Below are 26,417 nucleotides of genomic sequence, written 5' to 3'. Positions count from 1 at the left end.
GATATAAGTTCCTCATTATTATTATGTCATAATGACATAAGAAGTCATTCAAATTTTGTCAGCATGAGATTTTCTTAGAATTTACTAGATCTATGTTAAGTTTTCAGTAAAGGGATAATCTGTGCAACATCACAGAACACATCAAGGATTTTGAAAATCTTGTATTAGTCATACATATACTTTTATAACATTTAAAGGCTTTCCCTTTTCAAGAGCAAGCTCATAATTTGAGGTTTGTTTAATTTCTCTTTACCAAATTTTATGTCATCCATATAAAGAAAAATACCTGAGAGACAAATGGGGAAATAAACATATTTTGGCTGTGCAGAGCTAAGATGCAACATTCACATGAGCTTGCATAAGCCAACACAGCATTGTGATGAGTACGTTACAATTAGAACGTTTCAGTACAACGTACACATACGGCCAAGATAATAAAACATAATGAACACAATGGATAGGAAATTACTCCCCAGAGATTTAAATGATGAACTCTCCAGGAACAGGGCCTGCTTGAAAAACATCTAAAGCAGGCAGGTCTCACGTGCACCACATGCAGGCAGAAAAGAAGTTTTCTATCCTTCACAATGCATATATCCACTGATTAAGGAGCTTTGATGATACATCTGGTGACAAAGAGGGATGTGTTTCCTAGGCACACTGGAGGGCAAAGTTCCCTCTTCTGTAGCACAGATTCTACAGTACATTCTAAATACATTTCATGTGTACATATTGACATTAGATTTTCACACTAAGTACAGACTATTCAACAGCTGCACAGAAAAAAATTACCTTTGGTTCTGCTCATATTTTAATTAATTTTCAAAGTAGTTTTTTTGTCAAAGTATATCAATCACAGACATGCACATAAGTTAAATTGCAGCTCCACAACAGTACAGTGAATAGGATTACAGTGAATACAGTGTATAGATTGTATACAGAATACAGTGTATACACTGTATACAGAATACAGTGAATAGATTTTCAACTTTTAAACACACACCTTGATATAGGGATGTTCCTTGCATGTTGTTCCCCACTGCCTAGCACAGCGTTCCTCTTTCCTGTGTTCATAGAATTCGGGATTACGGAGAATGGCAACGCGGCGACCTTCATACACCAGTGCAATTGCTGTGCACCCATCCAGCCTTTCTTTGTCTTCTTGAGTAGCTGTTAGCACTATAGGCACTGACAGATTAATAACTCCCCCTGCAAAGTAAAAAAAAATAAAAGACCTTTATCCTTACTAATAGTCATCAATGTTTGTTACAAAAATCTACCTAATTAACAGGTTACTTTTAAGGCTGTAAGTGTATTACATGACAGGTGGTTGAAACACTTATTTTAACAGGGATTAAACAACTCTTAGAATGAACTAATGCATCACTAATGCATCCATAAGACACCTGTGCTATAAAATTGAGCACACACTGAGGTTTAAGAACGAGTGAACATAGTACTGAAAATAGCAAGTACTTAGAGCTGCACAAAAATACTTAAACTGCAAGGATACTACTTTTTGGGAATGTCCAAACCTTTCTTAAGAATCTATATAGAAATCAGAAATACACAAATAACAATTTAAAATAGATCATCTAAAATATTAGGCAAGATTGGTACTGGAGTGGATAATTAGTAAAAAGGAAATTATATTCTAAGTAGACATGCTTTTGGCCCCAAGGGAAAAAAACCACTGCAATAGGAGCAAACAAATGTATCCAAGTAGTTAACACACATAATTGAACTATTTCAAAAGGTGACTTCTGTTGTTTACTTAAAACTGTACTCAGATTCAAGCATTTACCTTTCAGGAAAAACTGCAGAGAAACTGCTGAGTCAAGCAAACATTTTACAGTTTGTTCAGCTGAATGTTTACCAGCTACTTTACTTTTAAAACTAAGCCAACATAGCTGAATTTTGAGGTTATGTGTGGTCCTCATTTTTAAGCACCTACTTCACTGCCAAATGCTGGAAGTCTTGTTTTTTCTTTTCTACAAGAGTGAGATTAGAGAAAACCAGTGGAGTAAATATCATAAGTCTTCTGCAAAGGCTTGGGTTCTAATAAGCATAGGCCTGAGTGCAAAACTTTTGGGTGGCCTCCAGGAGAAAAGTCATGGAACTTTTAAAGTTAATGGAAGTTTTGGCATTTTCCAAGACTCTAAAATAAGGCAATTTTTGCTATTATTTAAGCAATACACGTTTTATTAGGAAATTAAAAGTTATAAAGCTGGATGAAAAACTTAAGCGAAAAATAGATACCCCCTTCTTTTACAATGCAAAATGTATTATGCATGCTGTGCATCTCCTCCTAAGCCTTGGTGCCCAGAGTTATTTGCAAAGCAACTAGGTCATAAAATTGAATTTGGAAGCAGTCACAGAGAGTGGTTTGACACCCCAAAACTGATAGTTTAAAAAAATCTTTTGCTTTGCAGACAAGTAAATAAAAATTTCAAAATATTAAGAGATGTCAAACCTGTTGATTATTTTGTCCATGACCAGCAATAAATACATAATATCTTCTACATTTTTCTTCAGCTACTGTACAAATAAGAAACTGAGGCAAGGTAGTGAAGCAAGTCTGTTAAATCACAGATGAGCACAGTGTCAGGATGAGACTTTTCCAGACAACATAATTTTTAAAGGAAGACTATCAACACATCTGCATTGATCTCCATAGCTTAGAAGTCAGTTAGTATGAATGCTGATTTTAAAGCCCAAAGGATGAGATGCATTGCAGGCCGTAAACCATTTCCCTCTCTTCAGAATCAAAGCTCTGCAAAATGACTCCTTCTGTAAGACCCAGACCCAACATACCAAGCAAGGAGGAAACTTTGAGGATGTTGTTTTGACTTAACTGTTGCCATTGCTGCAAGCAGCAAAGCAGCTTTAAGGCAATCATATTTTCCTAAAAATATTTACACATGTAAGTGTTATAGTAGATCTCTAAAAAGAGGAAATCAGTAACAGGACATCTAGAGAAACATAATGATTTATATTCCTGTTTCCATCAATAAGTTGCTATTTTTCATTACTCGTATTTTCTGTAACACAGACAAGATACTCAACAGCAAAAGAACTTTTAAAAATTGTTATATTGTTATATCTGAAACACTCACCTATACAAGGTCTTAAATGCCTTATAAAAATCCTGATTTACATTAAAGTACAGGACAGAATTAGGATCTACATGCTATTTTAGCAGCTGAATGCACTGCATGTCACCTGCAGAGGACTTTTCACCTAGATGGATGTATAGAAGGCAAATGAAATGCGAACAAAACAAGCAGCCCAAAATTATACTGCAAAATAACAGGATGGTATTATGCTGTCTAGGATACCACCTAGACAAAAGGGAATTAAGAAATATAAGACAGATGACAGATGCCTGTAGCACAAAATTGAGAGAAAAGTGACTTATTTTCATTCTGCTATTTGTTCTCTATCAAAAAAAGAGTGATGCAAAAGGAAGCATGAAGACAGGAAAAAGGCTGGAGTAAAACAGGAATAAATGAAAAATGACAGAGTATCACAATCAAACTCCAAAATCTGAGGATGTTATGACTTATTCCCTATCTTAAAAAAGTTCTTAGCCAACCAGTAATGCAAAATAAAATTTATTCATTTAAATCATCCCAGGATAATTACTAAGTCATAGTAAATCAATTAAATGTGACAATCGTTCATACTCAAATTCTGATTTCACACTTGCAACAGCTCCAGCACTCAAGTCAGTTTGCTGTCCTTTCCTTCATTACCAATACAGAACAAATCTTTTGGTCACAGAGCTAAACAGCAATTAAATTGCAATGCTGAATTCTAAGATTGACTTCTTCAAATCAAATTAGAAGTGTGCATTTTGGAATTAAACATTTTTCAAAAATTAAGATATTGAAAAAAATTGTAAAGGAAAAAGATAAAATGTTCAAATTCTAATATGATGGTACGTATAAAAGGAATAAAGCCATCATATTTAAAACTGGTTATTATAATATTCTATTCTCATATCCCAGATCTCTAGCTGCACACAAGCCTGATAATGTGTTACCGTACCACCACAAAGAAGCAAAGCATCAGAAGTATTTTAGAAGTATGATGAGTTTGCTTTGTTTTACAAATGGTGTGTTTTACCCTACCATCAAGGAGACAGTCAAAGTGAAGGCACTGCAGGTATTCTCTCTCTCTCATAAAGCCATTCAGGGGTGTTGCCCAACCTTCCGCTAGCACTTGTACCCACTGCATATCCACCTTGTAAAGAAATGAAGAAATAGACTTAGAGCATGTAAAAGTTGCTGCTTAATTACTGGCATCAGGTATTAACCATAAAAGATCATGATTCAATTCTAAAATGCAGGACAGTACAAATGGAAGTTTTCTCAGTATTACAGTTTTTAATCACAAATTATTCAAAGTTTCTACAAGTAAGGAAAAAAGAACAACTTGTTCCTTACTGTTCATATTTTTGGCTATTTTCCAGCCCCTACACTGGATCAAATTTCCATGTGTTAAAAAACGCAAACCAACAAACATACAACATCGAATTTTATTTGCAAATCTTGATAAAGTTCATCTTAACAAAATTAGAGAATCTCACTTGCTTTTATCTAACAAAACAAGATAAAGATATTATAATGAAAAAAAAAATAAAAACACATAAAATTATGACCAAAAATATCAGAATTATGGGTGTAACTATTAAGAGGTCTAATCTTTAAACAAATTCAAAATATTTTTTTCCATAAACGAGTGAGACAATCCAGAAGTAAAATTCTCTCTGGACTAGTATTTATTTTAGTATGAGATATCAGTTTACACTGAATTTCCTTCCTTTAGCACTCAGTCACACTATGACTCTGTGTGTGGTCTCCACTATTTTTGCATGTGCATTACTAAGACTTGGTGAAGTTTTTGACAAGGACAGGCTTTGCTTGAGCAAGACTTTTTTGCAAAGGGCATGACTAATTTTATTACGCTGTTTAATTTATACTGAGGCAAGTACAAAACACAGTTTCTTCCCAAGCTTACATTAGATACTTGTTTGATATTTAACGAGCCAGTGGGTGGGGGTGGAGGGAGAAATGATTTGTTTTTCTAGACAGGGAGAAATTTAGAATGGGACACTACACAAGTTTAATAATGGTGATCTTAAGTACTTATTCCTCAACAAAGTAATTAATAGTTTTACACAGATATATGTGAAAAGAAATTAGTAAAATGTGGTGAAAAGAAGTATCAATATTCATTACTAGTAGAAGACCAGGCAAATTTTAAAATTACTTAGTTCAGTGTGTCACTCAAATCCTTCAAAGTCTACTCACAATTGATGCTGAACTCTGAGCTTAGTCAGTTCCTGATCAAATGTTTAGCTAAGTTCTAGTAATACCATCAAAAAGCCAGTGAAAAAAACTCATGCATTGTATCTGTGTTTAGGCTTAGTTCTTCAGAAAAATCAATGAAGTAGAACAGAAACACAGCCAGAAGCAGCTTCATCTTATTCATCTGAATTGGAAAATAATGCATTTAAGCAAAGTAAGGACAGGGTTGATCAAGTTGATCCATGCTTTTCCATATTCTCTCTGCTAGAAACTAGAAACATAGCACAAGTATGTTCTAATCAGAAAAAAAAGCAATAAAGTAGATCTGATCAGCTCTTTGCAACTGTTTGAGTTTGGTACATATATCAAAAGTTACTGCTGTTCAGCTGAAGACTACCAACAGGAAAAATCAAGCAGCAGTAATTGATTTCCCCCTATATTTCTAGGCAATTAAAATTCACAATAAAATGGTTTCCATAAGTAAACTAAAAAAAAAAAAAGTTAAGCAATCCTTCTAGAAGCAATTTCTCATACAAGACATTCCAGGCATGATTTCATCCATGGATCTGAGGGGAGCATGGGAGGAAATCGCTGTAAATTTTTTCTCCAGGGTAGGGATAAACTAACTAACACTATACCAGACATTATTTATGAAAGTATGGAGATCTGGTAAGTAAACAAAGAAACCACAGATGCTGTGCTTTCACTCAAGGAAAGAGGGAAAAAGTATATCAAGGTGTACCCTGTAACCAGTACAGGTATTTCAACTACATCTACTAACACTAAGAACAGATCAGACCATTCTTCAACTACAGCAATGAGACACCTGAACACACAATACCTTATTTATTTCCAGGGTTAACAGAGACTCAGCATCGGTTTTGGCCAACTGTAGCTTGTTTTCTGGCACATAAAGCTCTTTCACCTCGTAAGAGGCATCCACTGGCACAATGTCCTGTATAAAAGGAATAAACAGAACTTAATATTTGCTCAGAATGCCTCTAGGGCGCTGAACACACATCAAGAAGTAAAGTTATAATGTTGCAGTACACAGTAGCAAGAGTTTATTAATTATGCAATTTTTACTCATCTAAAAGCCAGCAATGTTCCAATATTATGATATATTGCTAGTTACTCAAGCCAGCAGATTGGTAAACATTCTGACAAGAGATGAAACATTCTGACAAGAGATTTTTCTAAACCTTAAGTAACCCATATAACATTTACCTAGTAAATATTTAACTGTTGGATTAAGTGACATTTTTATGACTTATTAATGCCTACATTATCTAGAGTAGAAAGGCAGACTCTATGCTTTTACACATGCTGAAGAAGTAAAAAAAAGATTTAGAGACTGAGAGTTTATGAATTTAAGCCATTAACTATACAAGATGCATTAGAAATGGTAACATGACGGTAAAATAAATAAAGCTCCTTCTCTACTGAAAATTTACACACAAGTACAAATTAAATTTATTTCCTATAGCTAATGACATACCAGTATTTTCATGTAGATACTAACTCTTAGATTATTTAAATGTGATGTCATCTGTGCATACATATGCAATGAACCAAAATCTAGCTCTATAACCAACACATCAATTTTTTTATCTGAAAAGTGTTCTTCCTTGTATATTAAACAAGATATTCTCACTCCACAATACTCAAGACCTTAAACTTGTTAGAAGAGATCAACACAAAGATAAAATCACAATTAAAAGAGGAGAGAATGTCACCATGATAAAACTGTAAAGAGTCTCTTCCAACAAAGGACGGTGTTAAATATCAAAAGCCAGTCAAATGCTTCAGAGATGTTCAGGAGCAAAAATCAGTGAAAAGAGGTTGACTGTTCTTTTTAGAACACGTTTTTCACTGTTTGAGAAACTTTGTAAAGTAATGCTTTACTTCTGGAGAAAAAACCTCACCCTTGGAGCAGAGTATATACAGACCCATAACAACAATAATTAAATTATCTTCACTTGTCCACTATATGCAGGCCAGAGTAAATAGGTATGCTTGTAGAAAACAAAGTTAGCTCAGGAATTTTAATGCATTTATCAGACCTTAGGCACCACCTCCATGGAAAGTAAAACAAAGGCACTAGAATGCTGACAAGTGAGAGATAAAATGACTACAGGAGTAACAATATGTGAGAAGTCTCACTGGCTGTTGCATAATTCATATCTTCATAAACAAATCAAAAGAAGACAAACTAGCACTTAGAAATGGTGTTTTATAAGGAAAAGCTTGGTCCAATACATATCAGACATCACTTTGGAAGCAGATTTATTACATTGCAAGTCAGGCAAAATCAGGCTTTTATTTTCTCTGCCTGAGCAGCAGCATTACAGCCCAGGAGAGCTGCAGCAAACTCCTGTCACAACAACAAGCCCAGAATCAAATGAATGTATTGCCTCCTGTAAGCAACCCTATAATGATGGAGTGAGTGCACATTATGCTGCTTCACAGATTTCCCTCTGGATCCTGGCTCATTACCGGGTTAGGATGTCCTAATTTTACAAACCATCAATAGCTTAAAATAAGTGTGCCTATTAAAATGATCTCTTCAAGTATTATCCTGGTTTTAGTGTCCCACTAACAGGCAAAACAAAGGTTTCACAATGCAGTTTCTGTCAACAACCTTCTTCATTATACAAATGTGAACATCATGAAGACAGTTCTAGCAACTGAGTCTGACATTTGGAGAACTTGTAGGATTAGCAAACCTACTCCCTTACACATAGGAAAGTGGTACTTAAAACATCAACTTAGATAAAAAAAAAAATAAAAAAAAAACCAGCAGCAAAAGGAATCCACGCATCTTTAAACTGAAGCAATTTTAGGAATTAGGAAAATGCTAAGCTAGCAAGCCATCTAGTGACCATTCTAAGGCATCAGTTTTACTGAAAGCCTAATTCTACCAAATGATAAGTTACAGAATACTCCTCAATATTTATTATTGCTCAATGCTTTCATATTTTTTTATATGAAATAATAAAAAAATAAACTAGATGTGTTATGGAAATGTGCCTGTTCACACTGGGGTGGTGGGTTCTTTGCTGACGCTGATTGTCTCTAGAGATCATCTAGTCCAAAACTGGTGCCACTACAGCAGGCTGCTGAGGACCTTGGCCAACCAAGCATTTAATATCTCTAAGGACAGACATCCACAAACACTCAGAGCAACTTGTTCTAATAATTGACCATCTTTATAGCAAAAGGTTTCTTTCCACTCTGTCTAATTTTATTCTCCCACATTTCACGTCATGCATGCTTGCCCCTCATCCTACCCTTGTACACCTCTAACACAAGTCTTCATCAGTCTTCCCTATACTCTTCCACCTGGATGATGGAAACTGCAACAAGAATTCCTTTAGTGTTCTCTTTTCCAGGCTGAACAAATCCACTCCTCCTCAGCCTCTCCTTGTGCCGTGACATACCTGACCTTTTTGGTGACATTCTGCTCTGCCCACAGAAGCACAACCATGTCTGTTTCCTTCTGGGCGAAGGAGAAGGGCACAAATCTGGACAAGGTATCCAGACAAGGTCTTACAAGTGCCATATAAAATTGCAAAATTGCTTCTCTCAAGCTCCTGGTTATGCTCTTGTTAGTTACAGTGGAGCAGGCAAGTAGTCTTCTCTGCAGCACAGGCACATGTTTTCATAATGCTGACAAATGTTTTTATAATGCTGAACAATTTATTTCCTAGAATTACAGAAGCACAGAATGGATGGGGTTGGTAAGGACATTAAGGATCATCTAGTTCCAACCCCCCTGCCATGGGCAGGGACATCTTCCACTACACCAGGTTGCTCAAAGCCCCATCCAACCTGGCCTTCAACACCTCCAGGGATGGGGCATCCGCAGCTTCTCTGGGCAACCTGTTCCAATATCTCACCAGACTCACAGTAATTAATTTCTTCCTGATATCTAATCTAAACTACCTTCTGTCAGTTTAAAGCCTTGTCCTCTCCCAAAATGCCATTATAAAAAGTCCTCCTTCAGCCTTCTTATAAGCCCTCTCATTCAAACTACAGGAAATCTACAGAAATTAAATTCTCAAAACAGCACTGTATTAATATGGTCTAAAAACAAGACATGCCTGTTTAGCCTTGCCTTGATTTCATTGTCTCTTATTGAACTAAGCAACCACTAAAATATCTTACCATTCATTATACTGTTATCTTCAAAGAAACAGAAAAAATGTGTTAGATGTGCCTTAAACAAAGCTCACTGGGCTAGGAGACAACAGTCAGCCCTGGGTACCAATGCAAGCCTTCAGGGATCATTATCTTGGTACATGTGACATAGGTTTCTACAACTATGAATTGTTCTGAGTGGGAGGCACAGGTCCCCCACAGTCAGGAACTGCCATCTCTCATAGGTAGGACTCTTACACAGCTCTCCTATTTTCTTCCAAAAAATATTCAGATGGGGATTTGGGCAAAAATCTAGAATTCTCTTACAGTTTTTTGCCCTGTCTTATCTCCTGAGCAGCCCTGAGGAAGCAGTCATCCATGAGGAGTTTGCTTGAAAATTTCATTACAAGAGACTAAATCTCTCCACAGCTGTACTTACACAGAGGGTTAAAAATCAACTGTGCTGGCTACATGATGAGGTCTTTTGCTTGTATCAACTTCAGCGCTTGGTGGAGCTTTACTCTCACTACTCTCTACACCCAAAATTTCCAGAACATCCATCTCACATAAAAAGCGTAAGTTATTGTCTGCAAGAGTATCTCAATTAAAAAAATAGTTGTTTGGAACATCATTCACTACCCACTGATTATAGACAAGAATGTAAGGACACATATTTCTTTGACAAGAGGATTAGCAAATTCTGGGGGTATGGTTTCAAGAGGATGAAGCCATTTCTTCACTGCCTTCACTTTCAGTGTTGCATTTGGGATTTTTTTTGGTCTTGTTTTGTTTTTCATGTGCGGTTTGTTGGGAGTGAGGTTTTTTAGGTTGGGTAATGAGCCAAATCCACTTATCAGGCAACCGGAGAAGGTCCAGAGACTTCAAAAGAGATGGTGTAGATTGCTGCCATGAACAAGGAAAGAGATTTATCTTTTCAGAAGCTATGAACCATAAACTCAACTCAGCCATGTCAAGAAGATCAGCTTTCTGAGCTGGTTTACACAAAAGGATCACTTTCACTGCTGCAAGAAAAACAGTGGAAAAGAGGGAAAGCAAACACAAGCACAGAAGGCCCTACTTAAGTGAGATCAAATCACTGTGTAAGTGCACCCCTATCTTTTCACATTTGCAGCATATATTAATTTGTACACTATACAGACAATGTAAAAAATCAGACTCTTTAAAATTGGTTGCTAGCATTTTTAAGTCAGCATTCACTGTTGCTGTACCAACTGACAGCCTCCGCTGCCTTCCAGTTACTGATATAAATTAATTTTCCACTTGTCCAAACCTTATTTCACTTGGAGATCAATGCTGTGCAATGTTTAGGTTTAAAAAGAAAACACAAAATAGGACAAGTTTAAAGGTTTGAATTGAAACACGCATAATACTTTATGTCTCAAAAACAGTCTTTGTTTTTTCCATCACTTACATTCAGACTGCAGGTACAAATACTTGGGAAAAAAGTATCTAAGATATGTCTCCATTTCTGCTCACCCTTTCCTGAAGAAGTTCCACAACTTGTTGTATACAATCATTCACATCACAGGAATCGGTTTTCAGCACAAGCTCTGGGGCTTCTGGTTTCTCATACTCAGAGTCAATCCCAGTAAAACCTACAGAACATAAAACAAAAATATTAGGTGACTTCTTCCAAATGATGATTTCATTTCAATGCTGTTCACAGACAGTTTTCTGTATATAAATGAACACAATAAGCAAGAAGATGGAGTTTTGGCTTAATACAGGAATTCTTAGGGAAATCAGGAGATTTTTTCTTTACCAAACTCTTTCCTAATCATAGTATCTGACATCATCAAACTTCAGCATTCTGCAGTACATACATAGCACTTTTTTGTTGGTGAAGCTATTTGAGTTTTACTGTGAATAAAGAAAAGTGCACTGGCAGAAGTGTGCACATCAGCCCAGAGTTAGTCATGCATCCACTATCCTTCATTATCAGCTGATTGTTGCTCTTAAAAAAATAAATAAAGGTGAAAAACTATTACGAACATCCAGTATATATGTAAATTTACACTCATATCACCAAGCAGTACTCTGAAGTAAGGAATTTCAACACCTTTTACATTAGTTTAGCTAATATACTCATCTCAAGATAGCTGCTAATGTAAGATTGATTACTGCATTTATAATAATAACTGTCACAGACTGTACAAGCTACCAGAGACACTTGTTCTGGCCTACTAAGCTTGCAATCTGGAGAAAAGGTGGAGATTCTAAACACCCATGCATAAACAAGGAGGAAAAATCAAGCCCAAAGGCAAAGGGTACAAGCACTACAAGCTAGATCCGCGTCAGGAGTATCAGCTGGGCTTCAGCAACTCTACATCTGCATCCTCCACAAGTGCAAATGTAAACATCTTGCAAATGCAAGAACTCCAGTTTTTCACTTTGGATTTAAATACCCTCAAAATTGGTAGTTTAGTTCTTCATCTAATAAAAATATTAATTACTGCAGTACCCCATGTGATAAAGAAAGGCTGGTACCTTTTCCAAAACCTGTAAACTTTAGAAGGATCTGATTACTGGAGGAGTAGGAACAGGAGGCCAAAAAAGTGTCTCATTACCATTTCCAAAGAAAAAGATTAACAGTTGCCAACATTCCTTGTGAACTGGTAAGTTCATTTAATTTTCATCCTTCATATATCAGACAAGTCATAAGATACAGCCACTGCTACACCCACTTGTATCCTGATCAGGTACTGCTTACTTCACTACCACTTCTTCAGTAATACAATTCCATTATGGGGCTTGTAAAAATAACAAAATATTAGGGATGTTCACAAAATAGGCACAAATAAGGATTCTGTACAGAACTGTATCTTTGTATCATGCCAGTTCAAGCTGTCTTGCTTTGATTTTGAACAAATCTTAGTTCAGTTTTATTTATTCCTCTTGTTTGCACAAAATATTCTGTAGTACTAGAAGTACCAAGCAACCACACAATATGGAATTTCTTAGATTTTTTGAATTTTATATCACTTCTAATTAAAGTGAATTCATACAGCATCTGCAAACTCCACCCCCAAAAGTGATTACCTAGAAAAAAAGGCTTTGCTATTAAATACTGAGCCATCTATCATCAGCCTCTGCAAACTATAATGTAACAGAGAGCAAAGCAGCACTTGCAACAATACTTGCAATGAATGATTGCATAGCTAAGCTTTTTTTATTGCAGGTTATACTTAAATCTTGACGTGAGGCTGGGAATAGGAAATAATATTCATGGGCACTAGAATAGAAGACAGATTTAAAAGTTAGTATGTTCAGAAGTGTTCTTAATGATCACACATAGACAGTGGCCATGTTTTACTTTTTGGAAGAAACTAGCAAGTCTTATTAATGCAGTTCTTAAAAGACTTCAGAAATAATCAGGCTCTTTTTGACTGGCCAATGGACACAATAAAGGAGACAGACTAATCCTCAATCTTTACGTGGTTTCTATTGTAACCTTTAACGTGCTCAAGGCTTTTTCTGTGTGTGGTTAGCCACTTTATCTTTTTACTGTCCTACACACTTGACTAGTCATTTTCATGAGTTAGAAATCAATTCCAGTTTTCTTCTCAGCCCTATCCTGAATCCACGGTCTTTTTAAGGGTGATAACACTTAGACTTGAACACATCCACTTTTGTAGAGTGAACTAAACCCATGTTTCATTATGCAGAAAGGATACGATTACATCTAGGTTCACCTTTAATTTCTCCAGCTCTGGCTTTCTTATAGAGTCCTTTAACATCTCTCTGCTCACAGACATGCAACGGAGCATCCACGAATACTTCAAAAAAAGGCAAACTTGCCCCTTCATGAATTTGTCTGGCATTATTACGATCCTGAAAGAAAACAAAAGAAAAATCCTAAAAGGTTGCCCCATATATTTTTACTGTTTTTTGCCTTTGAAGACCATTTAAAAGAAGCTGACAGCACAGTGTAAACAAGCTTTCAAAGTTTGAAAAAAGAAATGTGATTTGATTAACTGACGCCCTGCAAGCTTTATCATTTTGGCTACAGTACATCACATGGTGAAAGCTGATACAAAGATGTGAGATATTTTACATTAAACTTGATTTATAAGAAAGATCTACAACCAAATGCAGCCAACAGAATGCAGGGTTTTCTATACCTATACATATATGTCTGAGGAATTACATCTGCCCAGCTGAGTATAGCTAGGAGGATGTACGACCTGCTGCTCTTGATATAACCACCCTTTTCTCCCAAGCACCAGGTTTCCCTAAATTCTTTAATCTGACAAGACTTGTGTAGTCAAAATATTGCATTATTTGCATTGTTTTATTTTATCTTATTATTTTTATGGCCTGCCAAGCATTGGAACAACATTGGTGACTTTCACTGAGAGAACAAAAAACAAAGCCTTCCAAAATCCACTAAAATCTTCTCTAACTAAATATTGTTTATTTTACTAGATATTTTTCTCATATCTAGAGACTTCTGTTATACTGTAGGATTTGAGTTCCCCAAATTATTATCATAAGAAGTGTTTGCACCACTCTAACCAAAAAAATAACACATTCTTGAGCTGTGAAACACCTAAGCTTAAGGTCCCTGGGTCATTCTTCAAGATACTTGAGTGTTTACATATCCTTTTTGTCTCTCCCCACTAGGTTCTTACGCACAATGAAAACAGGCTTCCCACAACAATGTGAACATGGATTTACATTAATTTTCAGTATTATATAATGTCATGTTGTATACACTACATGAAATACAGTAAAAAGAACCTATAGGCAGTGAAAACATTTTCCCTTAAGTCACTTGGTAAAAATAAAGCTCTCACCATTCATCCACCAAAGGAAAAATTGCTTTTAAAAGCAATTTGCCTGAGTCTTCAGGCTGTGTACACTAGTCATCATATTTATAAAATACTAGAATCTACATGGATCAAACAAGATATTGCAATTTTAAGAGTCTTTCTTGGATCATCATTTGAGCTTGTTTGTAATATTAGAGTAATAATTCTGTCTAATGGACTGAAGGATTGTTCCAGTTATAGAACTAACGTAAAATTTTATATTTAAAATAAATATTTCTGTCTTGAGTAATCACCACCATAAAGCACAAACGTCCCCAAGTATTTGATTCTGGCTGAGTTCAGAAATGGATTTCTGTAACTAGGATTCTAGTTATAGAATAATAGAACGATAGATAGATAATAGAACGATAGTCTAGTTACAGATTAATAGAACGATATTTTGCAATTTGCATTTTCCCCACATTTCATCTAAATGTTTTTCATGCTTACCTGAGCATAAGGAGAGATGAAACTAGTAATGCACACCAAACCAGCGTCTGCAAACAATTTAGCAACTTCAGCAATACGACGCACATTTTCTTCTCTATCTTCTGGTGTGAAACCTAGATTCTTATTAAGGCCTTGGCGGATATTGTCACCATCTAATGTGTAGCATGGAATACCATGGCATACTAAATACTCCTCCAGTGCCATGCTCACTGTAGTCTTCCCAGCACCAGATAGACCTAAAGTATTCAATAATAATATAAATATATAAGCATAGGAACGAGTTAAGGTAAGTTGTAGTACATGCATATTATGAAAATCCCAAAGTGGCAGGCATCAGCAGCAATGCCTTCTGGATAAGCTTACCTGGAATATAAGCCAAGTGGCTTTTACACAGACAATAGGTAAAGAGAGAGTAAGGTAAAAGCTACGTGTGCAATCTGAAGCAGGTAAGAGTTTAGCCTTGAGCTCTGCTGCTGCTGATAGAGATTTCTTTCCCCAGTGGTGCTGGCAATTACTACTACCTGAGCAAACTTAATTCAGAAACCAAACACAGTTAAGATGTTATATTTATATGAGAAGGGGAAGATTTCATATTGAAGTGAATTTCAGTCAACAAAAGAAATGGGATCAGGCCAAACTTGCATGCTGCTCTTACTCCTTCCAGAAAAACAGCACTGATTTAGACACCACCGACTCACTCAAGACTCACACACAGCAGTGATGCCACTAACTGGCATGTGTTAGCAACAAGAAAATAAAACTGTATTATCAAACTCTGATCTAATTTAGAATCTTTGGCAACAAACCTGTGCTGGGCCTAAAACGTCCACTGATCACTTTCATTTGGAAATTAATTTACATAATTTTTCCAGACTAGATTTCAGTTTATCTGGGGCACATGCTTCTGCTTATACCAAGAAGTCAATTAATAAATGGCACATAAACTTGGATCTTTGTAAGATTTACGCTTTGAGTGAGGGGGAAAAATGGGTAATGATAGTATTAAAAAGTAGCGCTACTGGGTGAAGAAAAATGTTTTTATTAGTGGTGATTAAGATTTATTCTGACTTTCAGAGAATGGTGGAAAACAAAAAAATCACACAAAACAGCAGCTTGATGTTACTTCCAAGACATCTATGGCAAAGGATAAGCAACCATGCCAAGAAGTCCTTAAGAAAGCATGAAGTTCAAAGGAAACCTTGACAGCTTTGTGTGTACCTTAAATAAGAGGAGTCATTGCATTGCTTCCTCTGGTGCCTATAAACCAACTCAGTCTGTTAATCTCAACCCCCCACACTCATGGGATTTTTTCCCTTTTTCTCCCTTTTGTGCGTGTGTGGGGATGCTGAGGTAAGTCCACTGATGATTTCCCAAGTTGAATCAGCTCAGTGTTGAGTTAGGCTAGAGGTACAGTGTGTGCAAGGCAACAGAAGGAACACAAGGCAGGAAGCACAACAGTCTTCTTTTGGCAGCAATTAAATACACCTCCATCATAGAAAACAGGCATGACAGTCCAAAAGAAGATTTCAGCAAATTCACCATTTACTTCTCACTGATGCAGTCTTTGACTTGCCATTTTTGTCCCCACATCTAGCCTGCTACTCACTTAAACGCTCTGTCTTTTCACACATCATTTGGTCTCCAACATGTAATGAATTGCAAAAGTTAAGGTTAAACATTAATGAATTTAAAAACATTCTTCAAGCTGACAAACCTTTAAAATAACCTACACTCTAAAAATTGCATATTATTTTATACGTGAAAGCAACGTTTTTCTATATTTTCACTAAATTCCTCATTTTTCTTTACTAGGACCCTCTGACTCAACATTCAGTAAAACAGAGCTCTCAAATAAAGGTTACCTTGAAAAAATAAAAAGTGATCCCTGAAAGATCTTTCCGTACACTCTCACTCCATGAGTGCTGACAGAGTGAGATAATCTTGGAGTATATCAATATTCCAGCTTTTATTCTAATACCTATCAGAATTTGAAACTTATGTTTGCACGGTTCTAGAATGGTTAACATGGCTTACTTCAATGCCTACAGACCTTTTCACCTTTTCACATTACTGCTCAAACATCTTCAATAACCTAGCTTCCCACGCACATTCTTGCTATCTTACCACCACCCTCCTTCCTGAAAAAAAAGGAAATAGTGCATTAAGATTATATCTGTCTAAAAAGAACATTGACTGGAAATGCTGCCATGTAGATAACTAAGAAAACATTTTTATCGTGACCTTTTTCAAAATTAGATTAATGAATTACCAGAAGAAACAGAAAGGCAACCCACCAGATTATTCAGGCACTGAGAGTGAGGCTGGAGCTGTGTGATGGAAACAGGGAGAGAAAAGGCTCCATTCTTTTCCCAACAAAATACATGACAGCAAGCCACTGTATCAAATCTGCTTGGAATGGCTCTCAGCAGTTTGTTATCAACAACTACTTTACATTTCACACACGTTTACTAACACTAGTGGAAATGAGTTTTACTTAATGTAAATGTAGTAAGTTTCTCTAACACTCTGTGAGGATCGTTCATGTTGCAATACAACAGTGTTCTAAATTGTTTACAGGCCAATTAAATGACATATTTTGCTTTTTTCTTAATCACCAGTTTTAACTAAAAAATAAACTTTACAGGAAATATTTTTAAGCTTCCAAAAACTTTGAAAAACAGCATAAAATATTTCCCTCACTGCTACAAAACAAAAAATGTCTTCTAGAATGTATTTATCCTTTCTATTTACAAAAAAACCCCACAGAGCTAACTTCAAAAATAACTGCCAGTATGCATTGCTTAAACATGCAATTGCTGTCCAATGGCACAGGTTTATGTTGAAATGTTATTTCAAACCAAGGAGACAAGAACAATCTAAAGAGAAGAGGCTTTTACAGAAAAGATCCAGAATACAGACTCTTACCTAAAAAAAAGCTGCATTTCATTTCTAAATAGATAAAATGGACCGTACAAATAGACAGAATTGGTTAAAACAAAAAGAAAGGGGGGAAAAAAAAAAAAAAAAAGCAACACACACAACGAAAACCAGAAAAACCAGAATTAAGTTGCAGACAGCACCAAAAAAAACAACCCTCACAGAGCACTGGTCAAAATTTATTCTCAAGTTACTATCTGTCCCAAAGCAATTTCCTGCTAGTCTATCTAAAAATAGTAATAAAATTGCATCAGTCCTAGATTTCACAAACATTCAACTTTTGCATGCAAGAAAGAGCTACAGCAAAGTAGCTTTTCAAAGGAGTAACAAAAGCAAAAGAATCCTCAGAAATTCATGGTTGTACCTGTTAACCAGACTGTGCATCCACGAAAACCACTCCTTGTTCCTACCACTTGGCCTCTCTTATTCCTGCTGACATGATGAGCTTGGTAGGTAACATTGGTTGCCCTTTGCATTCCCTGTAAAAGAAGTCGATTAAATCTTTGATAAAGGGTGAGTTGGCAAAGCAAACAAATTCATCCACAGGCACAAAGAAAGACTTGAAGACAGAAAAATGGAAGTAAAACCAACACCCATTCCATCAGCTCAAGCATGGATCAAAGGCAGCACAGGAGCTTAGAATAATCAGCCATAGCCAACCACACCCTTAGTCCTAATTCAGTGACGCTTGGGACTGATGGGTAATCAACTACTGCTTTCAAATAAAACTTGCTTAAGAAAAATCAACTACAAAAAGACAGCTAAACTGCTAGAGCTGCTTGACTTGACTTCTATTCAAGTAATTTTAGGGATGTGCTTGGTAGAGTGCCATGGGATAAAGACCTGAATGGAACAGGGGCCCAAGAAAACTGGTTAATATTCAAGGATCACCTCCTCCAAACCCAGGAGTGATGCATTTCAACAAAAAGGAATTCAGGCAAAAACAGCCAGGAAACCTGCATGGATGAACAAGGAACTCCCAGACAAACTCAAACACAAAAAGGAATCCTACAGAGGGTGGAAGACTTAGGAAAATGTGGGCTCTCTCTGGATGGAAAAGGGAGATGTGGTTACCCGAGACATGGAGAAGGCTGAGACAGTCAACAATTTTTTTTGCCTAAATCTTCACTAACAAGTGCTCCAGTCACACCACCCAAGTCATGAAAGGCAAATAGAGGGACTGGGAGAATGAAGAACCATTGCCCAAGGTAGGAGAAGACCAAATTCGAGGCTATCTATGGAGCCTGAAGGTGCACAGGTCCATGGGACCTGATGAGATGCATCCGTGGCTCCTGAGCGAACCAGCGGAGGCTGTGGGTAAATCACAATCCACCACATTTGAGAACTCACATCAGTCTGGTGATGTTGGAAAAGGAGGAACATAAGCCTCTTTTCAAAAAGGAAAGCAAAGAAGACCTGGGCAACTACAAACCCACCAGGCTCACTTCTCTGCCCACCAAGACCAGGGAGCAGAAGCTCCTGGAAACTATGCTAAGACACACACAGAAAACAAGGAGGTGATTTGTGACAGCCAACTTGGCTTCACTAAGGCCAAATCATGCCAGTCAAATTTGGTGGCACAGGCTCTCTGGCTCATTTTTAACTTCTAAGAAGCCTTTTCATTGCAAACTATGCACCTTCTCTTCCACATTTCAGTTAAGCAAGTGCCTTTATGTATGGTATCATCAGTCGCTAGACAAGAGATGGTTATCATAGATTCTAAATGTTTAAAGAAAGCATTATTTCAAGGAACCTTTTAAAGAATTTCTTTTAAAATATGAGTTTTTTCATAGAATGTAATATGACCCTGCTGTCAAACACATTTCACAATCTGAAGTGAGAGAGCCCATAGGAAGATTAGGCTTGGCATCATCTCAAACTTTATTGGTATCTGGCTATACGAACTTTGTTTGTGAAAGATCAAGACCTTACGCTGTCAACCAGGCATGAACAATCAAACAAAAAAGAAGACTTCAAAAAACAGAGGGGAGGAGGGTAGGGGATGAGAGGGATTAGTGGTATCTGTAATGTTGCTTTGGCTTCCCTTGTTTGCAAATGTATTGCACTACCTTCTCTTTCATCATTGTATCAGTGCCAGAAGAAAAAGAAAACATGCAGTATATTTAATATGAAAAAGTAGGGACCATATTCCTCTACAGATTACTAGCAGAGACCTGTTCATAGTTTCAGAGAGAGACACCACAAAGCAGAATTAACAAAAATATGGTATCTAGTCGTGGCTTCAAGGACTGCTGCTACATCATTCTTCTATTCAGAGGTTTATCTACAATTCATTTGGAAATAATGAAGTTATGATTGTATGTCCCCACCTCTATACACAGCTGAGCTCATAGTTAATACAAACAGAAGCTCAAGGTAAGAACCTATGTTCAGGTTTTAAATACAATATTATTCTCTGTTACAAATACAATATATACTCTGTTATTCAGTGGTGATAGTCCAGCAACTAAAATGAGATGAACACTGAATATCAACCTGGAAGAAACCACAACGTGCATACAGGTTACAAACATACAAAATGAAGTTATCCTTGCTGATCATGTTACCTTCAAATAATTTATGTCCTAAAACAAAGCTGTTTTATGCACAAAGCCATAGCAATACAGCTGACTAAAACCAAAAGTCAAAAAGTCAAAAAATCAAAATCTTTCTTTTTATAGCAGTAACAATTATGCACTACAAAAAATTGGAGATCTGAGAGAGAAAACAAGAATTGTGGAATTAAAACCAACAAAAATAATTGAAGTACTTCAATTAGAAGATATACAGTGCATAATGAATGTACACAGCCATTCAAACTAACACAGTAACAGCTATAGTCTCTCTCATTAATTGCAGTTGTACTGTACCAGGCACTGAATAAACAGCAGTCTCAAAGCACAAATCCCATGCCACTGCCTCAGCAAGCTCTCTTACATTAAGACTTAAACCAACACATGCTTTGCTTTTGGTCCCTGGCAACGAGTCTATTACCAGACTCATACACTGGAGGTCAAATGTCTCATTCAAGGAGACCTCTTCCCATCCATATTCCATAAGTTACATCAGTTTCCTCTCTTTTCCAGAACTAGGAAAACAGCAATGAAACTAATCAAGGTATTACACTAGGTGTACAAAACACACAAAACAGGCTTGAGGGATTCTTAAAATTATGAGAATGACACAACTTTAATGGAAAAAAAAAGTATTAATACCTATGTAGCAGAGATGAGAAATCACAGCAAGGAGAAGGACTTCCTAGAGTACAACACACACGTGTGCAGTGGAGCAGCCAGCAAGCTGAGCAGAGGGACAATAATCCACCTGCACTTCAGAAGCAGGCACCTAAGACTAAAGGTTAAAGTGCCCAAAGAGTCTGCATGCACTCAAAAACACACCTGCCGGTCACCAGCTGCCCCACCTTCTGTGTCTGTGTACAGGCACACAAATAAGGCAGTTCAGTACTAATCCTGGGCAAAGCAGTACCCAAATCCCCCTTATCTTCTGATAGAAAACCAATTTTATGGAGGTGCTCTAAAAAGTTAATAATTTAGCAAGTCATTCTCTGTTGCTGAAAAAAAAAAAATGTGGTTCCCAAATTAGTTCACTTTCCAATTAAATAATTTGTTTTCATATGATTTGCCCACAGAACTAAGCATAAATAGGTGAACAAGCTGAACACTGTATTTCCAACAACCCAGGTTTTAAATTATCCCTGACATACACACTTACTACAAATACTGATGTGGCACAAAAAAATACTCACTGGAACATATTGATTGTGGTTTTAAGTTATTTAACCAGTCTTCAAATTCTTGTACATAAAATTTGATAACCATCAGCTGATGAAATTAAATGATTAACCAAAATGATACCAGACATAAAGAACAGTCATCTCCTTTAACACTATACCAAAGCACCACTCACCTTGGAGATCTATATCAACAATGTTAAAATAAATGAAACATAAGGTAACAGGGAATAGAAGAATTCTATGTGATGAGTTAGTACTCTCTGAAAAAGCTATTTTAAAATTCTAAGCCTAATTACATTCACTATAAAAGTCACTGCCGAAAGAACACACTACATTTTTGTAAAGGGGCTAATGAAGAAAAGGGCATTAATCACCAAGGTTTATCTGCTTTTTTAACAGCCATTGGATATTTCCACTCTGACATCCCCCAAAAATGTCTTCCACCCTGCAACACACTGCTCCTGCATTATGTAGACAAACACTTCATCTTAATGTCTTCCTTTCTACTTCACCATGTTAAACAGAAATAGTGCTTCAGTCCACTGTGTTTCATTATAGCAGTAACATCAGCTGAGAATGCTGACATATCCCTCCTTTCTTCTTCCCCAATATGCTGGTTCGTTTCTCACATGAAATCAAAATTGCTCTAACAAGCAAACATCTTGGTACTCAAGTAAAAAATGAGGTACAAAAGAAATCCTTTCACAGATTTGCACTGGAGAGCTGCAATGATAAAGAAGGAAGAATAGCTCTGCTGTTTACTTTTTCTGGCATGAAGGTAAGTTTTAGCTTTGCAGGTAGCTGACTAAAGAAATTAATGACTACAGACACCTTGGAACTACAGGAACAAAAGAAAGAAAGATAATAGGGGTCAAAAGGAAATACTAATTCTGTCAACTTTTCTATGTACAGACTTCCTGAGATGACAAATTCTTTTTTCTTATTTTTCTTGATGTTTTGCCCAGTTACATCTATAATTTTTTTTATTGCCAAGGCCAAATCAGACTATCAGTGCCAAACACCTCTGATGCAAGAACACAGACAGGCATCCAAATGATGAAAAGCAAATCCGAGTTGCAATACCAAGATCAAAAGACAGCCAAAAGAAGAGATTATTGCTTAATTGTTTTATGGTTAGCAGACAGATGGCATATACATTGGCACCAGCTGACTTTATTCTTCATTACTCACAAGCAACAATGAAATATTTTACAGTTGCGATCAGTATCAAATTTTAAGTTTTCACAAAGTAAGACCTCTGGGGAAGGAAGTAAAATCTTTCCATGGCAAGCTGAGACTTCCCAAGCTGCAGCACAAACTTGGGACAGCTTGAAGCTGGAAGTATCAGAAAAGAGACATGATTTCCATATAAACCACATACACTGAAGAAACTGTGACTAATTCCATATCCTCCTGCTCTAAGATGACGGTGTTGGCTCCCCAAGATAAGAACTCTCATAAGCTAGCAAAAGCAACACAAGCAGCCTCCCCCCTGAAGTGCAGTCTTACTTTCAATGCCTTCCTCATTTCCCAGTCATAACAGAAGTTCTTTAGGTCATTTGTTAATGTGCTTACCATGTGCCTCTTGCAAACCAGGGATTCACTGATAACAGCACATTTTCATGACATTTAATATTCAGCACTGATAAATGGTAGTTTTCTTTTTTTCCCTACAAAGTGTTCTGCTCAATAGCCAAACAACAACTCAAGCACATGGAAAGTGACCATTTTTTTTGCCTACATACAAACACAAGCAAGGAAAACAGACATGGTTCCAACACAAAAATTCAGCTACCACAGAGGTTATACCTACATATTTATATGAGATTTCAGGACTAAAAGATCTGTCAGAAATATCTTCCATTAGTTACTTTCTCAAATTCTGGTTTGAAAACCTGTGTTTTGATTTGGATAACTGTCCTTGGGAAAGAAGGGCAACTCCAGAAATTATATCTGAGCAATAATATAATTTATTCTTTTAAAAACTTCAGTTTCCCAGTCCATATACTGCCATAGCCTATGGCATTACATTTTCTCCTACCTAAAATAAGAATTCTTATTTACTGGATCCTTACAATAGCTCAGCAGAAAGCAGTTTGCCACAGTGATAGCAATACAGTAAGTCACTTAAACACCTCTACACAAAGCACCACCCTACCTGCCAAATGCATGCTCTCCTGCCAGACAATCTCCCCTTTGCCAGCTGCTCTAAAACTGAGACAATTTTAAAGATCAGCAGAAATCACCTAGAATCTTCTCCAGTACTGTGAATACAAGAAATTCATTGCTAAAGATATTATTAAGGAGTGTGTCTTTGTTTGCCACCTGCTGCAGTACCAGCATGACCAAATACAGAGAGAGCTCATTGACCAGTGCTGGCTGGCATCAAAGGGGATGGAGAGAAAATGAAGCCAGAACTACCCTACTGAATATACTCTCAGAAACAAGAATTGGAGCAAGTTCTCATTCGAAGTCACCTGCAAAGTGACACCAGAGCTCAGTGGTGTTAGGAATCCAAGCCACTCTACAGGAAGCGTTCCACACGTCTCCCTATCAAGCCATGTTTTCCACACTTAATGGCAGTGTCTGTGGCTGTGCAGCGCTCTGTAAATGGGGAGTAACTGTTCCCTGTGCTCAGAGGTGGGCTTGGCATGGGCATTTCCATAGGCAGAGGTGTATTTTGAATAGCACTGGAAACACAAAGAAATTCTGAAAGACAGGGGTCTGCCTACTCTCCTAAGGACTGCCAATTCCATCAGAGTAAGTCGCTTTGACTTTGCTCTCAGCTGAACAGATGCAGAGCCAGAAGTGCCAGAACATTTGCCTGTGGAGCATGTGAATCAGCAGCATTTTTGTTCCTGGTGAAGCTTATTGGTTTACAAAGAGCATTTCAGTTGAGGTCTTCTGAAGAAAAAGGAAGAAGCGGAAGACTTCCTCTGCATGCCACGTAGCATAGAGGGGTTGCCAACCTCAGCTGAACTCAGCGACCACTTAATGTCCGTTAAGGAATTTCCCTCCTTTGGTCAAATCGAGCTTGGCTTTGCTTTAAGGAAATGATACAAAGTAACTTTTACATATACTTTGTTAACCCCACACAGACATGGTCAATTTCACTATCTTCTAAACCTCCGAATTTGCTTTTTCTTAGTGGAAATTGAAAGAATGTAAATTGCCGGTTGCTCTCTTATGTAAACAAGTTTGAGCTTGTACACAGTGGAAGAGGCTTGGACAAGGCACATCATCTACCGAACAGTATCATAGCAACTTCCCCGTTTTTTGCTTTTTAAAAGAAATAGCTGCTTTTATCAGGAAAGCTGTGTCCTGCACTCCTCACAGCAAGACTTCAAAGACTGATTTACACTCCTACATTCTTATCAAACTTTTTCTGGATCTTATGTCTTGCCTGTTTCAACTCAGCATTGATTGAAAGAAATCATACTTTCTTTTTCATTTCTTTTAGCTTGTCTGGCATCATCAAATTTATCAAATGTTCTCAAAGGTCTGCAATGTCTCTTCTAAATAGCTGCATTTTGGTCTTTGCTGTAAACCGATCTTCCCCCATCTTTGTGAACAAGAATGAAGGCTTTGGTTAGATTTTTTAAGCCCTGTCTCGACAGTTTTCCACATAACATTCGCCATACAAAGAACCCCAGTCTTTGGCCAACTCAGGTTTATGAATGGCCACATTGTACATCGCATTCTTAAGTCTTCCTTCTTCCAAAACGCTGGAAGCCGAGGGCTCGCTGCGGAAGAGGCAGGGATGAAACCAACAGACGCCCTCCGGGTGCTCTCCGGAGGGGTTCCTGCCCTTCCCCACAGCCCCCGCGGGGCTCCCGGCCGCGCTGCCCTCAGGGCCCCGGCGCTGCCGCTCCGTGCCCGGGCTGGCACCGCCGCGCCCCCATCCCCGAATCCCTCCCGGCCCGGGCGGGGAGCGGCACACGGAGCCCCCGGCCCGGCTCCCGCTGCCGCCCACTGCCACATCACCGCGCCGCTCGGCCGCTTCTCCCTCCCCGCTCCCCTGCCCCTGCACGCCCACCTGCCCCCGGCGCACCGCCCGCCCGCTTACCCAGCTCGGCACCCTGTTGCTCAGCTTGACTTTCTTGCACTGGCTCTCGGGCAACTCCATGGCCTCGGGGGCAGCGAGAACAAGAGGCAAGGGAGGAGGACGCGCCTTCCCGACTGATGCTCGGCGCGGATGAAGCCGCTGCCGCCGAGGAGCTGTGCCGTCTGCGCACTCCCGCGACTCGGCCAAAGGTGGTGCAGGGAGGAGCCGCGGCCCGGCGGCCGGAGGGAGGGACGGAGGGAGGGAGGAAGGGAAGGAGGGAGGCGGCCGAGGGGAGACGGAGCCGCGGCGGCCCCGCCACGCGCCTGCGCCGCGCCGTGACGTGCGCGGGGAGCGGTGGCCGCCACTTCCGCCGCCGCCGGTGCTCCTGCCCCGTGGGTGTCCGTGTCCCTGTCCCTGCCCTTGTTCCTGCTCCTGCCGGTGTTCATGTCCCTGCCACCCCCCCGGCCCGGCCCCTGCGCCCACGAACGCAGCTCGCTTCGTTCAAGAGGACATAATCCTAAGCTATGACGAAAGGAGATAGCCAGAAGCTGCGCCAGGAGAGGTGTAGGTTGGACGTTAGGAGGAATTTCTTCGCAGAAAGGGTGATGAGACACTGGAATGCGCTGCCCAGGAAGCTGATGGAGTCACCGTCTCTGGAGGTGTTTAAGGAAAGCCTGGATGTGGCACTTGGTACCAGGGTCTGGTTGACAAGGCGGTGTTCGGCCACAGGTTGGACTTCGTGATCCCAGAGATGTTTTCCAGCCTCACTGATGGCGTGCTTTCCACCCGCTCTGCACTACAGCGTTCCTCTCGGCCGGCATAGCGCTGATGTTCGCTCTTGACTGTGTCCTCCCCACCTTTTCCACTTAATGCACAGAGGAGTAGCTGCTACGCCCCTTTGGGAAAAGCTCGGGACGGGGAATTTGCGAAGTGGCTGTCGCGTTATT

At 38.4% G+C, this 26,417-nt stretch overlaps 1 protein-coding gene across 1 annotated transcript in view; it reads right to left on the bottom strand.

Annotated features, from left to right (window-relative positions):
- The window catches only part of PAPSS1 (3'-phosphoadenosine 5'-phosphosulfate synthase 1), a 39,840-nt gene extending 14,116 nt beyond the window's left edge, over window positions 1-25,724 (bottom strand). Inside the window, exons 1-8 of the mRNA XM_066317831.1 lie at window positions 25,492-25,724; window positions 18,036-18,150; window positions 14,735-14,970; window positions 13,166-13,304; window positions 10,950-11,068; window positions 6,154-6,267; window positions 4,134-4,245; window positions 1,004-1,209 (exon numbers count right to left, since the gene is read on the bottom strand). Of these exons, the coding sequence (XP_066173928.1) occupies window positions 1,004-1,209; window positions 4,134-4,245; window positions 6,154-6,267; window positions 10,950-11,068; window positions 13,166-13,304; window positions 14,735-14,970; window positions 18,036-18,150; window positions 25,492-25,551 (1,101 nt within the window). The 5' untranslated portion in view covers window positions 25,552-25,724. The remainder of the gene's footprint in view (window positions 1-1,003; window positions 1,210-4,133; window positions 4,246-6,153; window positions 6,268-10,949; window positions 11,069-13,165; window positions 13,305-14,734; window positions 14,971-18,035; window positions 18,151-25,491) is intronic.
- Between the last annotated feature and the right edge of the window lie 693 nt (window positions 25,725-26,417).

Source organism: Sylvia atricapilla, chromosome 4 (genome assembly GCF_009819655.1).
Source record: "Sylvia atricapilla isolate bSylAtr1 chromosome 4, bSylAtr1.pri, whole genome shotgun sequence".
In the NCBI taxonomy this organism is placed as follows: domain Eukaryota; kingdom Metazoa; phylum Chordata; class Aves; order Passeriformes; family Sylviidae; genus Sylvia; species Sylvia atricapilla.
Note: the sequence above shows the minus strand (reverse complement) of the source record. Positions and strands in the feature narration are given on the sequence as shown.